Below are 16,720 nucleotides of genomic sequence, written 5' to 3'. Positions count from 1 at the left end.
TCAATGACTAACAAGTGAAGCAAATTTGTTGATGCAAGTAGGAGCTGCTTTTAAAATCAAAACTTCTGTTTTGGCAGTTGCAGCAATCTCTGGCTGGTGTTGAGTGGAGATGGTTTGCAAGGGACACCACCAAGGTCCATGGTGAGACACATTCCCACTCTACTCCTGCTGGGACACAGGGAATGCACAAGAGGAACCACCACAAAGAGCAAAGGTTTGGGAAAAAGGAGCCAGGGCAGCAAGGAAACACAGGGCCAAATCTCAGCAAGCAGGCTAAAAGGCAAAAGGATCTCCTTTGGGTCAAGGCACAGCAGGTCCAGGGAGGAAAAATATCCCCAGCAGTTACCCACCCAACAGCACAGGGACAGCACCAGAGGAAGGCAACACCACATCAGGACTCGACATCAGCATCCCCCAAAACCTCCTGGGTTCAGCAAAAGCCTCTTTGCCACAGCTGCCTGCTCCTCCTGCACCCAGCTGGGTGCCCAGCTGTGCCAGGCTGCCCAGCCCCTGGGATCATGAAAAGGACAGCTCTCCCAGAGAGAGGGACAGAGGGACCAGCCCTGCCCAGGATTCCTTCCCTTCCTCCCAGGGCCCCTCCTTGCTCCAACAGTTACAAAAGGGCTCTCAATCCATCTAATCCATTAGATACAAATTACAGCAATTTGAGCACACTTAACCTAGAATTACAGCAAGCCCATAAAGAGCTGTGTCTTCCCAGGCAATTTACACTGCTACAAGCCATCAAACAAACCACAGCAGAGGATTAAGCAAAAAGGAAAGCAAACCAAACCCAGAAAACCTGATTCCTGAAAAAGCATTATCAAGAAATGAAAACTATTACTAGGGTTAGTTCACACTCAGGTGGTCATAAAACCACCACTGTTGTATCATCTCTAACCAGCCTGTATCTTACAGGTATCTTAAACCATTAAACCCCAGCAATTTGAAAGATGTCATGAAGCACAGCACACTTCAACATTTGGGATCAGGATTGCAGTGTTTCTGCATCAATTTTAGCCTCCTTCTACACGTTTTTATATGTATTTTTAAATTATCACCAGTCCTAGAGAATATTCTGAGGAAGAGAAGCAGCAGAGATCAGGCAATCCTCCTGCCAGCCTGGCCAGAACTGCAATGCTGGCTTATGAACCATTGGAGGGGTGTCCCTGGCCATCACATCTGGCATGGACACTGCAGTTACCCCAGTTGAACTTACATGGAAAAAGAAAACCATCAGCATTAAGAAAACCCCAAAAGCACAAGTAGCTTTCCTCCAATTAACAGAGGGATTTACCCATGCTCCAGTTTCCTGCAGCAGCAATGCCCATCACCTCACACACACCCCCAGTCCTGCTTCTCAGGGTCCCCAGGATGCTCCAGGCTCATCTGTGCTGGCAAGACCTGGGTGTCCCCAGGCTGTGGAGATGTGCCAGTGGCACAGGCTTCCCCAGGGACAAGAGAAATTTCTGGGGTTTTGGGCAGCCCAGTGAAGGCACAAGCAGCAGCTGTCACTGATGTGGTTACTGCTGTCACCCGTGGGGGACACTGCCACATCCACCGTGGGCTGCACGAAGGAGGGAAGAGGGTGACAGTGTGAGAAAGGTGACAAACAGGGCTGGCAACTACTGTAGGACACAGGGTAAGTAAAAGCATCCAAACAGGTAGAAGGGATTTTTATGTGCCATGCTCTGAGATACCAAACAGCAGATGGTACAATGAAGAAGGAGCCAGGATCAAACCAGAGGGCTTGCCTGGTCCAGCCAGGCATCTATCAGAGCAATTATGGGATGGTGATGGAAACAATACCACAATCTGGTCTAAGAAATGCCCTGGAGGTTGCACTCTACAGAACCAATACACCACCTTGCCTGTGAGGACAAACCCAGGTTGGCTCAGCCAGGAGAAGAGCAGGACCCTGCCCTGGAGTGTGGAAAGATTCCTCTTGCTGCTCTGGCCATTGGTCCTGACTTGGGGGGCACCAACACTACAGAAAATAAGAGACTCTGATCACAGTCCCATTACATGCACTCCTTTTTCCCCTCCATGTGTCACCTGTGAAGCCATTTCAGGACAGGCAGTGAGCTGTTCAAACAGCTCCTATTAAGAGCTGGATCTTTTCATTCCAGTGCTTGGGGAGACAGCACCTCCCATGCTGCCAAGGACACCTTTCTGCTTCATTTTGCATTTGAAGTGCACTTACCAGCTGCATTAACTTTAATAATTAATTTTATATATGGGAATTTTTCTTTAAATCATGCTCATAATGGCAATGGTTATGTGGAAAAAAAAATAAATCTGAAAGAAGGGAGCACATGCCTTCCCTGAAGTGAGCAGCATGTCTCATCCCTACCCGTATGGTTTAGTTTACAAGCTCATGTCAGAGAGCCAACTTCACACACAAACACAAAATAAAAGCAGGAACACAACTTTTGATCACCCTACATTGATGTTTACTCTTGTTTCCTGCAGCCCCAGGTGACAGATCTGTCCTTTACATACTGGAAGTCTCTTGTGCTATTTACATCAACTGGACATGCTGAAAACTGTCGGGAGGTCTTTGCATTGGTGGCTTGTACCAAACTGAGGAATAATAATTAGTGAGCAATTAGCTGTAAAGTGATAAATATAAATTCAGAAGTGTTTTTGTTTTCTGAGCAGAAAGGCTCAAAACCAGGAAAATTTACAAGCAACTTTCTTACATATGAAGACTTAGACCAAGAAGGGAGATGTTGGAGCAGGCAGCCACTCTGAACATAAGGGCTTTTGTTCCACCAATCTCAGAGCTCTGAAGAAGTTTTATTTTTTTATTCTTTTTTTCTTCATTTAACTCTGCTGGCCTGCCAGCTGGGTATGAGCCAGAAGGGTTATCCAGTCAGACCTTACCACGATATATTTACAATGGTAGTGCATTTAAGGTTTGTTTATTTCAGGATTAAAATTCAAATGGCTAGAACCATTTAAATAATTAAAAGGCAATCAGAAAATGCCATGAAACCAAACAAATCAGGAAAAGTCATGGAAACCATCAGCAATATTTAATTCAGAAATTCTCTTTGTTAGGGAACTTTGCTGAAAGAAAACAGCTGGATGTAGTTCAACCCTCTAAATTAAAAACAATCTAACAAGGTCTATAGGGATAACTCTTTCAGCTACATATTGGAGACCAGATTCACTTCTACCAAGTAAATGCAATAGCACTCAAAGCTGGAAAGGAAATTCCTCAGAACTGAGGTAGTTTCTAAGTATCAGCACATTTTCCAATTCCTCACAAGGCAACTTAGCTATTTACAATCCATTTTTTCCCACACATATATTTGTAATTTTTTCAATTTTATGGTTCCATGATTTATTTTCTAGAGAAAAATAATCTAGCCAGAATATCCCTAACTCTACTAACATCATGTTTTAATAAATAACTGGCTACTTCTAGTAAAATTAAGCCTCCAGGATTATTTATACCAGCCAAGAATACTGTCTTTATAGCTTTGCAGAAATTTGGTGTGAAAATAAAGTCGAGTATAATGCTGACCCTGAGCTAACAAGTAATTAATGCTTCAATATAAAAATAGAAACTTATCCTTTATGATACAAGGGTGGAATAGAGCAAACCTTTTCTCTCTGGATTGCTCTCCTGGCCAGATCCAGGCATCCAGCCAGACCTAAAGGCTACCCAAAGCAGGAAGAGATGTGCAGAGTAATTTCAAATTTTTCCAAAGATGCTGCTGCTTTTGCTAAACTCTAAAAAATTATTTCATCTCTTTTTCTTAAAAATATACATTTCTTTTATTCATGAGTTGCTGTTCACCACAACATTGTTCCAACTCCAAGAGCACAGGCAGAGAGAGGACAGTGTTTTGGGTAGTGCCAAAAGCTCCAGGTGCTGGGCATCAGCTCCCAGGGGACCAAACACACCCCAAACGAGGCATCTTCAGCCTGCCAGCTCCTGCTTCCATGTACCTGCAACAGGGCCTGCTCCTTCTCTTCTGCCCCCATCAGAGAGGAAACAAAACTCCTGCAAAAACAAACCCAGCCCCTCCCCACCTGCCCTCCCACACAGCATTCCTTAAAACCAGAACCAGAACAGTTAAAAAGTCAATCCAGCATTCACCTAACAAACGTGCAGACAAGACACATGTTGGCATTTGGATCTGCAAGAAGACAAGTTGTTTCCAACTGAACAAGTTTAATGCCTCATTCCCATGGGGGATGCATGTTGGGAACTGACCCACAGGAGTTACAGCCAATTGCAAGGATCCCAGGGAACACAGGACAACTCTTCAGCATCTGCAGAATGGGAATTCTCTGTAGTCCCTTCCAATTTAACCAAACCTGCTGTGAAGCAAGCACAACCTGCTCCTGGCATGGATGCCCTACACAAACGGGGCCCTTGGCACGATGACCAGTTCTGCCTTCACCTTCTGTTTCACCACATAATAAAGACAAATGACTTCCACTTCTCCCCAGATAAGGCAACTAACATAATGTGGATAAATGGGAAGTTAACTACATGAAATATTTTCTGCTTGTTGGGCAATTATTTTTTCCTCATAAGATAACATGATAAATAAAACCTGCTTCTGTACAGATATTTCTTGTTTCAGAAACACATAGTTGTTACAGGCCAAGAGGAGACCCTGGGGTTTTTGTTTTCGTAAGAAATACAGTAAAAGAAAAAAAAAAAAAAGAAGTGATAAAGACACAAATGCAGAGCTAACTACAGGCTTGTATATACATTTTTGTTATCCACCTCTAGCATGGACTCTTGGTGAACAGGATAGACTGGTACTTCCCGTTCCTGTTATTCCCAGGATAGCAAGGGAAAAAAAAAAAATAAACCAGTATCTTAAAACCAGTGGCAACATAGTAAAAACTGTACATTGTTGTCCATTAACTTAAAAAGCAAAGTCTCTAGATGGTATAAAAGTGAAAGCAGGTGCCTTCTACCTTTGATAATAAAAGTCTTTTGCCCTCCCCCTATGCTGCACAATTATCTCCATTGTCTTTGCACGGCCAAGAACAGAAAGCTGAGGAGGCAGGCTGCTCGTGACAGGCGGCTGGCGCTGGCAGCAGAAGTGGTGACGGTCTTGTCGCTCCTGTTGGAGCCGCCGGTGACGTCGGTGGCGTTGAACTCGAACTCGGGCGAGCACTGCTGGGGCTCGCAGCCGCTGCCGCTCTCCTCGCCGCTGCTCTCCTCACCTGCACACAAACAGCGTGTCCCCCTGCTGCCTGCACGGCACAGGGGGAGCACAGGGGGGCTGTCCTGTTTGGGACAGGGGTGTCCCCCGGGTAATGGGATTTCTGTGCGCAGTCATCACGTCTGGGCAATGGGGGCAGCCGACCACAGCCTGGGCTGCACCAAATGCACTGTGAGCAGCGGGTCAAAGGAGGGGATTCACCCCCTTTACTCATGAGACACCACGTGGAGTTCTGCATCCAGCTCTGGGGCCTCCAGCATAGGAAGGATCTGCTGGAGGGAGTCCAGAGGACACTGAAATACTCAGAGGCTCAGACTGAGAGAGCTGAGATTGTTGCATTAAGACAAGGGGCAATGGCTCTAAACTAAAAGAAAGTACATTTCTATTTGATACAAGGAAGAAATGGTTTTATGATAAGGGTGGTGAAACACTGTGGAACAGGCTGCCCAGAGCAGTGGTAGGTTCCCCATCTCCAGAAAGACTCAAAGTCAAGCTGGCTGGATGGGGCTCTGAGCAGCCTGATGTAGTAGTAGGTGATGTCCCAGCTCATTGCAGGCGTGTTGGACTAGATGACCTTTAAAGGTCCCTTAACCCAAGCTGTCCTGTGGCTTTGTGGGAACATCCTCCTCACACAGCCTGGCAGAGGCCAGTTCCCACCCTCTTCACTAACACCTTCACCCACAGCTGAAGCTCAACCAGCTCCCCATGTTAGCATGAAATCCAACGAAAAGGGAAAGAAGAAAAAGCAAAAGGCAAACAAGAGCAAACATACTTATGTCAATGAAGTCGACGTCGTTCCCACTGTAGGCATTCTTCAGCTTGTTGGTCATCACCCGCAGCGCCATGATCTGCCGGCGGATCACCATGTCTGGCTTGGTAATGTCCACTTCAACCTCTGGGTTATTCACTTGACTTGCTAAGCCATTTCCAGTCACTGCAAAGTCATACCTGGAAAGAAACCATTGCTGCTGGTACCAGAGTCCCGTGCTGAAGGATGACACCATGGGAACTCTGCAATGCCATCCCTGCTTTCAGTCTGGCTGATATTCTGAGCCCAAAAGCATCTTTCCATGTGCTAAGCCTCACACAGCCTCTCCCACCCTATCTCCCTTCCCTGCAATCTCTGCAGCATGTGGAGTGAAGCACTGCTTCCATTTACACTGTGCCACAAGGGCAGGGGAATGACAATTTTCTCCCCAACTTGAAAAGAAAAGGAAGATCTGGGGTTTATATTAATAATGGCTTTCAACAGCATAAATCAGCTCACTGCAGGCTACAGAGCAACACAAGGTGCTGAGATGCCACTTAGATGACACTTTTGGGAACACATTCTTCCAGACCATAGCTATCCCACAGAAACCTATACTAACTGTTGCAGGCAAGAGAATCATTCTGGCTTTGAGTAATGCACCTTAACCATCAAGCTGGGGTATTGAATGTGTGCTTCTCACCACACAGACCTGAGATGCAATTTCCCTAATAACCCCAGCAGGAGGAACATCTGTGATGCTGAAGATGAGCTCCTGTGGCCCCACACATCAGAGAAGGGGAGAGCCAAGATGCTCAGCTTCAGAAGGTGTACATACTCAGGTCTGAACACATGTACAGCCTCCTGCTTTAAAAGAGAGACTGAGCAACAAAACCAAGCAGAATACATCTCCTGACACAGGTATTTGGAGTGTCATCTTATACAGCAGCAATAGGACACATTCCCCTTCCCTTCAATTACCTGCCTTGCTAGAAAGGTCAGTTTAACAGAAGGAAACATTACTTTTCTTAGTTATGATGCCAACATTAGTATCACAAGAGAGAGAAAAGCCTTTAGCACAGTCTATTGATCCTGGACACCAGGCAGTGAGATGCAAGCATACTCTGAAAAGCATGCTCAGATCCTGTCCTATAAATAGGAGTGACAATTATGATGATAATTGGTGGTGACAGTTTTGTTATTATTTGTGTTCAATATTATGTTTCAAAGAAGTCTGAGACCAAAGTGTGGAAGACTACCAAACTTCTACCTTATTGGAGTCATGGAGAAAACAGTAAAGCAAATTATCTTGCCCAACTCACACAGGATATCAAGCCTGCCCTGTCTCCTTGCCAAGTCTCCATCTCTCCCCTCAACACTGGTACCCCTGCACACACTGAGATATCTGCTATGAACAGTCCCTAGAACCTGCTGATAAACAAGATTTCAGGAGGCAGAGCCATTTCTTGTCACATACACCTAAAACATTGCCCTACCAATGTATGGCACAGTTTTAGGCACACACAAAACAGTGCAAAAGTTATGAGGTCTGGCTTAGTGCTGTGGCCCAAAACTATCAAGGGCAAACCTGCTATTATTAAAAAAAACTGCTGGAATACTCCAGACAATGGCTTTTTTTTTTTTTTTTTTTTTTAATAGAACATCTTGGATTGTGCTTATTTCCTCAGTAAGCAAACAGAAAAAGAAAAAAAAAGAGAAACTTTTATTTCCAAAATAAAAGTTAAACAGTTACATAAACCATATGACAGAAAAACCCTGGCTTACTCATGTGTTGGCAATTTCTTCCTTACAAGAAAAAAAGAGTTAATTTTTTTTTTTTCCCCATAAAAAATGTGAACGAAACCATTGGCCCCCTTGTGCCATGACCTCAGCAGTGGAGAAGGTCTCCACCCTCTATCACCCTTGCCCCTGCTCAACAAAGAACCAGTTTCCACCAGTTCCTGGTGGAAACACCAACTGGGGGCACTGGGGCAACAGTGCTGTCAGACAGCACAAGCACCTCTGCTCTGTGGCTGGGATACAGGATTTTGTACAGATCATCTCCCCACTTCCACAAACTACTGGTAATGGGCTTAGGTCCAAGGAGAGATGACCTATTTGGGTATCCACACCCTGTTCCCTCCTCTCAAAGAAACCCCCACATAGAGCTTGGACAACACTTTGGTGTTACATTCCAGCTCTCCCATCTACACAAACAAAAGGGGTAATGGCAGCAGCCATGAGCTGGGATCACTCTTGTAGGAGAAAAGGGCTCAGGGAGAGGGGTCAGGACACAGGGAAAGTCTGGGGTGAGAGGGTGAGAGGAAAAGGGGCAGCAGCATCACCAAACCTGCTCTTGGCGCTCCCATTCCAGCACTCATTCTCATTGACAGTGCCCACAGACATCTTTTCATCATTGCAAATGTTGCCAGGGAGAGATGACCAAAATTTTTTGGCTTGTTTCAGCTTCTCCTTCACATCAGTAACCTATTAAACAAAAGAAAAAAAAAGAACACTAGACATAATCCAGAATACCAAACGCTCAGTAAAAGTGAACTTGGGAAGGTATTTTTTATCACAACAGATGTGTACAGGCTAGATCTTGAGGCTGTGAGTTTTGATGGTTGATTTACTTTTTTAATACAAAATGAAACACTGCTCCTCAGACACATATTATTCACAAGCCAAGCTTTTAACACAGGCACTTCTCTGACATAGAAGTGCTGAGGTAATTAATGTCCAGAGCTATGGGCAGATTACACCCCTTAGAGAGTTTTAAGACAGCCAAGGAATACTAAGAAAGCCTATCAATTAAAAAAGGTAAATTTTGCAGTGTGGTACTGGGGTGCAGCAGCAGCAGGCACTCACCAGTCGGTCCAAGCTGGTGCCAGCAGCTGTTGTTGGTCTCTCCTCTGGGTTGTAGGGTCTGAAACGAGCACTGAAACCCCCCTCAGAGACAGAGCGAGCAGCCCGGCCTTGGGAGAGTGCTTTTGGCTGGCCACATCCCTGGAAAACCTAGTGAGAGAAGGAAAGGATTTTATGACATAACAGGTCACATGAGCCTCTGTTTTCCAGGCTCCTGCCCAAAGTACTACATTAGCTTTACATATACTTGAAAGGGCATTCAAGAAAAAAACACATTGACAAGAATAGGGAAATAAAACACATTAAATAAAAAAACCCCAAGTGTTCTCTTGGCCCATTTACCTTCTGAGACACCTGCATGCTGTTCTCCTGCATGTTCATGATTGCATCTGAAATTTTCACATCAATGGGGTCCATGACAGACTCAATGTTGAAAGGTCCCTCTAGCCTCTCTGCTACCAGCAGCATCGAATCTAACACACAGAGAGAAAAATGAAGGTTTTTAGTGGAGGAGCTTCAGGAATAAGAGTTAAGAAGGATAACAGCTTGAGCACAGGGACATTAACCATGGCAGTGTCAGCTCTAACCAGCACACATCTCCAGGAAACATTTCCTCATTTCCCAGAGCCTACACCTTCACCAGGCACTTGGAGGCTGCCAGCACCAAACCACAGGCTCATGGACATCAAAAGCCATCACAGCCTGCCAACAGCAGCCTGTAATCAGCTCCTCCCATCAGAACAAGCATTACTAACACTCTCCTTTCCATGCTCATTTATTAAAGGCTGCCTTGTGTCATTTGTTTTTCAAGACTGTTTTCAAAGCCATCAGCTTTCTCATGCTGGTCTTGAGCACAAGGCACCAACGTGCAAGAGTCCAAGACAATCCTTGGTACCACCTTTCCCTTATGGACAGCTACAGGCTTTTTCCTGCCTGGGGAAGCCAAGGGATTGTAACTCCTGGCATTACATGGACAATCTGCACGAGGGAGGGAGTCTTTGTGAGAGCAGGGTGAGTGCTGTGCACTCATGATGTATTTGGCACATCTCTAAGCAAGGGGAGATGCAAAGTCTCTCAGCCAACACTGGGTCACTCCTCCTGTGCCAACATGCACGTCCTCATCAAATGCATCACTGAACACAGCAGCTACTGGACCATCCACTACTTCCTTTGGGAAATTATTACTGGCATTAAGGCTTTTACCCTGCACTGCATTTAAGCCCTCTCTGGTTCTCCCCTACATGGTGCCTCCAGGAATACACCTGGCACTAAGCTCTTGCCTCTTCTCACCCATCACAACCTTAATTCACTGTCAGCTTTCACTGTGGTCCCTCAACCCCACAGCATTTGCTGGTCTCTTCTCCTGCATCACTTCGTGATGCTCTGTCACAAATTCATCTTTTTCCAGTTGCATGTAATTCTTCAATTTTTCCTAGCCTCAGTGATGAGGACAGAACAGCCCCTCTGGCCCCAAGGAACTCCTCCCTGCATCTAAGATATGCCTGGTCCCTTCCATTAACAAGAAATGGGTGTTTCACACTCAGTCTATTAATCTTTCTCATGACATTCATTCCCCTCCTAAGTGCAGAAGGTACTTTGCACAAACAGAAAACTTCTGTGAGCTCTGGCTATCAGTTAAAGCCCTATAAAGAAACTCTACATACTGAAAAATTTAGTAATAACTCTGCCTTAGTGCCCAAGTCCTGTTAAATAAACTACATTAAAAAAACCACAAATGATGAAAATGAGTATGTAAAGTTATTATTATTAAAAAAACAACAACAAAACACAACAATTATAATAATAATCCAACACCACAACCCCCAACATGAATTGCAGATGCCTTCCTAGCCTCTAAATCCACTTTTTAAAGAAAACTCAATATTCTAAAGATTTGCTGGGTGTCATCTAAAGGACTATCATTCAATTAACCCCCTCTCAGCCACTCAGCTCCACCAAGGTGTGGGTGTTTAGGGAGGTCCCAGGAAAGGCCCTCACTCTGCAGGCACACAGCACCAGCATCAGTGACAGAGCTCTTGCAGGGCATGGCTGGAATTTCACCATCAGGGACTACAAACAGGTCTGAACTAAATGCATTTTAAAAAAAAAGGAAAAAAAAAAAAAAAAGGAGACGGTAATAACAAATGAAACAAAGAGTCTTAGACTGTATTGTGGTGGGCTCCAATAAAGTGATGCTTCAAATCTCTGAGTAATGACTGCTAGCATGAATATACCATTGTGCCGGAGGAGAGAAAAATGCTTTTGATGTGCTACCAAATGGAGACTTTTGTAAACAAGTGGAGCACAACTTAAATGTGTTCATCATTGTCAAAGCTTTTGGGGTTTTTCACGCGCATAAAGAACATCCCGGTGCAGCGTGCAGGAAGCCCATTTCAAATAAAAATATTATGAATAGACAGATAATAAAACACACCAAATGCACAGGTTTTTTTGTTTTGGTTTTTTTTTTTTTAAAAAAAGGAAAAATCATTCCATTTTGTAACTACTTAATTCTCTGAGTGGCCAGGAAAGGCCACAGATCAATAAAGTGTTTGTGAAAGACTGAAAGGAAACATAAACCCCAATTCTTCTGGCTGTTTGGCATCTTTGTAAACTTTGAGCCGGGCAGGCCATCCACAAGACCATGGGAATGTAGAGCGAATTGGGCCCTTTGTTAGCAGGGGTGCCATGGCGTTCCATGTATCACAGCCCAGGAATGCAGCCCCTGCTTTGACTGCCCATAGAGAAAATGCATTCGGCCTCCAGCAGAGCTGCCAAAGCTGCCGAGAAAAGATAAGGAAAGTCGTAATTGGAGTTGGGATTGATACTGGCAAGGAACGCTGAATGAAATAAACTTCCATTAGAAAGGGGTGGGGAGGAGCCAGGGCTGAGGGTGGGGGGGCTCTGCCTCATCCACAGTTTTGATTTTGGAGGTGTCCTGTGAAGTTTCAGCTCCCTGCAGGAGCTGGCTGTGTCCCCAGAGCAGTGGTGGCCAGCAGTGGGTCCCTTTGGCAGCCCCATCTGACCTTGCTAAGGCTGGCTGGGGTTCAGAGGCTCCAGCTCCAGCAACCAAACTTCTGAGCAACTCATCTCCCAGGAACATTCTCCACTATGGGGAGGAGAGAGGAGTTGATGACAAATAACAATTATTTGCCCCAGCTCTCCTGCAAAGTAAATGATATTTATAAGCCACGGTGAGGTGGCTTATAAATGCTTCACAAAAAACCCCAATTCTTGTCAGCATGAAAAATGTACACAGGTCATGTATTACAAACACACAGCATGACAAAGACTGTCTCTCCTCCCTGTGATGGGGAGGTAGAAGTGGATTTAGGTGAAAAAAAAAAACAAAAAAAAAACAACCAAGACACAGCATCTAGCACCATCCCTTAAAGACCCTTTTCCTCTTGCATACATTTGTCCTTGCTACTGGCATTGAGACAATCCTTGGCAACAAAGCACCTCGCTCTCATGAAGGAAAGCAATTCTTTCTCATTGTGCCACCAATAATCAGAAACCCACATCTTCAGCCTCACTGTCTGACTTGAAGAACAAAAGGCAGTTTTCAGTCTTAACCCCAAGATCTGATTTAAAAGGGGAAGGAAGGAGGGGGAAGACCTTGACCATTCATTAACAACAATCTTTTTTTTTTTTTTAGCCGAGGAAAAAAATTCTTTGCACACAAAGTAGTACTCCAGATATGTATATGGAGCTTGAATTCGACATCTTTGAGCAGAGTAAACCTTTGTGGAGAAAAAAAAAAAATCATGAAAAGGCACTGGAGATTAACACTGTTCATTCAGGAAAGCTCCAACCCCCCAACAGCCTGTTTGAAACAAAGTATACCCCTGTCTAATTGGTGTACAATTGTGTCAGGAATAGAGGGAGAAATAATTTAGATAGTTAAAGGGGAGAAAAGAGTACAATTCAGTCATTATTTCATACTCCTCAGCTTTAAATGGTACTTTGGAGAAATAAGGAATTACAAAGTCTTCTTGTCTCAAAAAACCTACAAACTTTACATCCCAGCTTTACATAATTGACTTACTTATAGACCATATTTCACATGCACCCACATTCATACAGACTTGCAGCACTTGCTACAAGTTCTCTGATTTAGCTATTTTTAAATTGATTTGATAGGTTCAAAATCTGCTTTTGACTCGAAATAAATCATTGCCATAACTTGGCACTTAAACCCACAATGCAAAAAATCTCATTGAGACCATTGAGGTGGGTTTTTGGGATTTTGTGAGGTGGTTTGGAGGGAATTTTTTGGGGGTGTTATTTCTTTAATTATTTAAACCTTTAAACACACACACAAGATATTTGTGGCATATGCCGTGCCCTAAACACCAGATATAGTTAATTTAATTTGTCTCCAGTGGTAAACTGAGAAAGAAACCAAAGTCTGGAACATAATCAGTACCTGTTCCCTTATTAAATTTTCTAAAGAAAGCACAACTTAAGTTTTCTGTATCTGTACTCCACTGCACCCACCAACCCAGAGTGCAAGAACCAAGCAAATACTGCCAATAAATGTAATGAAGCTTAATACCATACTTAAGTAATGAGTGGGCAAGAAGCCCTTTGGGGAGGAAGCACGGCAAGAAGAAAGCTTTGCTCCCAACCTGGAATCACATGTATTTATTTTGTCTTGTTTAATAATGATTGCAGGCAGTCCCTGATCAGCCTCGTGTGACAGGGCTCGGCTTCCCCCAGGCTGGTTTTTAGCTGCATACCACCTACAGCAATTAGCTGCTTGTGCTTTTGTCTGTTTTCTGGCATTATGCCCTTCCCTTTCATGGGATTCTTCTTTTCTACTTGGACTAGATGTTTGCAAGTCTCCTGGCTTTGAGCTATTTCAGCAACAATTGTAGTTGAAATACTTAATATTCTCATGAGAAAGACGGCTGTGAGGACTGGGGGGGGTGGGGTGTCAGCCTCCCAGAGAATTACTTGGAAACCCTACTTAGTGTCACATTTAGCTCCCTATATGGAATATATACACAAAAAAATGCCTTCTGAAAATTACACCCCACACACATTCAGTTGACATGGGCAGCAAAGTGAAAATCCAGTGCACAAAACACAGGAAAGCAAGTTCTAAGACATAAATGTAGCCTGAAATGTCAGCTAGCAGAAATTTCATTTTTTAAAAAATCTTGCAACTTAGTGAAAAAGAAATCTTTTCTTTCTAACAATCTTTTTTTTTTTTTTTTTTTCCATGAGTGAAATGAGAATAGTACCACAACTTTTTCAGTAGCAGCAGATACTTTACATGTGCACTTCATCACACATTAACCAGAGTAAAGAGACTGCTCCCAAAGGATGCTTGATCACAGATAAATCAAACCTCCTGGAAAAGCAGCACAAATGAAAACATTTAACATTATCTATTGCCTGTGCCCCAAAATATGATGCACTGCCAATTCAGATGAGCCTTGACCCAAGGCAGAATTTAACATTTCAGTCTAAATTTTATGTGTTGAATGATACTGTGTATAAGCACAGAACAGAAATAACAAACAGGAGGAAGAGGATGGTAAAAGCACTTGCACAGTGTCATGCAAGACCTGCTGACACTGCAAAAAGGATGGTGGCCAAGCACCAAATGAGCTGTTTAAAAACAGATTCAGACATGTCCTATTCAATTTTTTAGTGTAAAATCCAGGCCTGCAGCTTTTTCCTAAGTTCTTCATGGTTGGCAAGGAGACTCCCAGGCTGCAGAAGGAGAAAACTAACTTCAGGAAGGACAGCTGTATGGTGACAACAAGGCATAAGTGGAATAGAAAAACCAGCTTGTACACATGCTAGGTTCAGCAAGAAGAAACATTCCAAGCCTACAAGCCCATGCCACCTCCATCCTCCTAAAGCTTGCTGCAGCAAAAGTCACTGGCACAATATTCTCATTTATTTAGAGGTTAATGTGAATGGCAAAAGGTGTGCTGTACACAGAGGTGTGGAAGGAAAAGATACCCATCACAGATACCTGAAAAACCTGCTACAGCTCAGCACAGTCACTCACAATGCTGTTCAGGTGAGGGACACAGCATCAGTGCACACTTACATGCAGTTTTAACCCATGTTGCCTTACCCATGAAGATGTTCCACTCGGCATCCAAGTCCCCCTGGTTGGCCAAGCAGCCTCTCATGACATTAAAGCAGTAGTTGTAGCAGGGCTTCACTGACACCAGACCTCGGCAGTGGGGGCAGTACATCATCTTCAGCAGCGCCCGCGTCCCCTGCGGCGTGGGGTTCACCTTCACCACACAAAAAGACAAAAGGACACGAAAATTAGCCCTCAGTCACTAAAGGCAGAACCCTCACATATATACCCCAAGGGGCATGGGACAGAGATGTGCACAAGGGATGCAGAGAGGTCAGCCATCGCTGTCTGGTCCCTGCTTATGCGGTCCAGAGATGTGGGGAATAGATGAAGGGGGCTGGCTCACCTGGGGTGCATCTGCCATTCCAGGGGACACAGACAGCCCCCATCACTGCAAAACATTAATTGCACCATGCAGTGCACCCTGTATGATGTGGGACCCCCCCCAGGGCTGCAAGGACAGGCATCCCAAGGGGACAGGACTCAAGCTCACTGAAGGCAGTAAAATGCATCTAAGTCAAAAGATATCACACAATGCTGCACACTCTGAGCCCTGCTGCAAACACATGAGGAAGATGACAATGCTGGGATTTTTCAGGAAAAAGTGCAATGTCAAGATGGGATGTGTGACACAGTTCCTGTACCAAACCCACCAGGAGCATGCCCTCCTCCTGGAGGGCCTTGGCTCTTCCCGGACAATCGCCCAGCAGGGCTCTCCAGCACAGAGACCAGCTCCTTTATATCACATTCAAGTCCCTCAACACACCATTTACATGACAGATACCCGGGTTCATTTATACTCAGCACTCATCCCACTCAGTAACACCATTCCCCACACCCAAAGGAGGTGGCAGCTACAACCCTGCAGCTGAGGTCAAGCTGGGAGGACCCTCAAAGCCACAGTGCAGCCGCTGGGCGTGCGAGGGGAGCTGTCTGCAGCAGGCACATCACCCCTGAGCCCTCAACAGGGCTGTTTTCCAAAGTGACTCATGGTCATTCATGTTTGATTCACCCTCTGGCCCAGCTTCAAAACATTCACTGAAACCATTTCCATCCAGCCAGTCCAAGGAGCATTAGCTCCATCCCGACCACATGGTGGGTCCATCTGAAGTGTTGAACAGAGAAGCTCCCTCAAGAGCAAGTTTAAGTGTTAATTAGTCACACATGAAAATAGAAAATTAAGATTCAATCAGAGATACACTGACAAAACAGAAGTGGTGTCTGGTGTTCCAAACAATTCACCTGAGACTCCTTACAAGGCATTAAGGGAAATGCTCTAAAGAGGCTGTGATCCAAGACTGTGCTGGAGGAGACACACGACATCCCTGAGAAAGAGCCAAGCCCCTCAACACAAACAGCCAGAGGTGTGGATGCCTTCACATGTCACCTGCTGGAGGTCTGGGAACTGACTTCAGGGCAGAGAGGACAACAGGACTAAGTGGAGTTGAACATACATGAGGAAGATCTGGTACCACCCATATGCTGAGGATCTGACTTTTGCCCATCTCAGTGCGACAACTAAGCCTAATATTCTGGTGCAAAAACTTGTTGACAGCCCATGAAACTAGGAGAACACAATTTTAACAAAAACAAACCAGAAAACAAAAAGCATTACATAATCAGACCAGTTCTGTTAATAGCATCAGCAAATTTTTAAACCCTCTTTTCTTATGGGAAGAAATGACAGATAAAGATCTGCTTGTTTCTGACAACTCCAGAAACACCACGGTTTCTCTTCAGCAGGCAAGTGTACTGGTTAGAGAGACAGGACAATTTTCTGCAGCTGATGTAGCTCAGTGC

At 44.6% G+C, this 16,720-nt stretch overlaps 1 protein-coding gene and 1 long non-coding RNA gene across 2 annotated transcripts in view; one reads left to right on the top strand and one right to left on the bottom strand.

Annotated features, from left to right (window-relative positions):
- The first annotated feature begins 1,500 nt into the window (after positions 1-1,500).
- LOC306808390 lies at positions 1,501-4,690 on the top strand. Its single transcript, XR_013776018.1, has 2 exons — positions 1,501-1,681; positions 1,728-4,690. It is a non-coding gene; the product is annotated as an uncharacterized lncRNA (long non-coding RNA).
- GPC4 (glypican 4) overlaps positions 4,167-16,720 on the bottom strand; it is a 65,282-nt gene continuing 52,728 nt past the window's right edge. The window contains exons 4-9 of the mRNA XM_079318900.1: positions 14,909-15,074; positions 9,154-9,284; positions 8,815-8,961; positions 8,297-8,433; positions 5,971-6,146; positions 4,167-5,199 (exon numbers count right to left, since the gene is read on the bottom strand). Coding sequence (XP_079175026.1) covers positions 4,991-5,199; positions 5,971-6,146; positions 8,297-8,433; positions 8,815-8,961; positions 9,154-9,284; positions 14,909-15,074 — 966 coding nt within the window. The 3' untranslated portion in view covers positions 4,167-4,990. The remainder of the gene's footprint in view (positions 5,200-5,970; positions 6,147-8,296; positions 8,434-8,814; positions 8,962-9,153; positions 9,285-14,908; positions 15,075-16,720) is intronic.

This window comes from Erithacus rubecula, assembly GCF_903797595.1.
Source record: "Erithacus rubecula genome assembly, chromosome: 15".
In the NCBI taxonomy this organism is placed as follows: Eukaryota; Metazoa; Chordata; class Aves; order Passeriformes; family Muscicapidae; genus Erithacus; species Erithacus rubecula.
The sequence above is the reverse complement of the archived record's forward strand: the minus strand, read 5'-3'. Positions and strand labels throughout refer to the sequence as shown.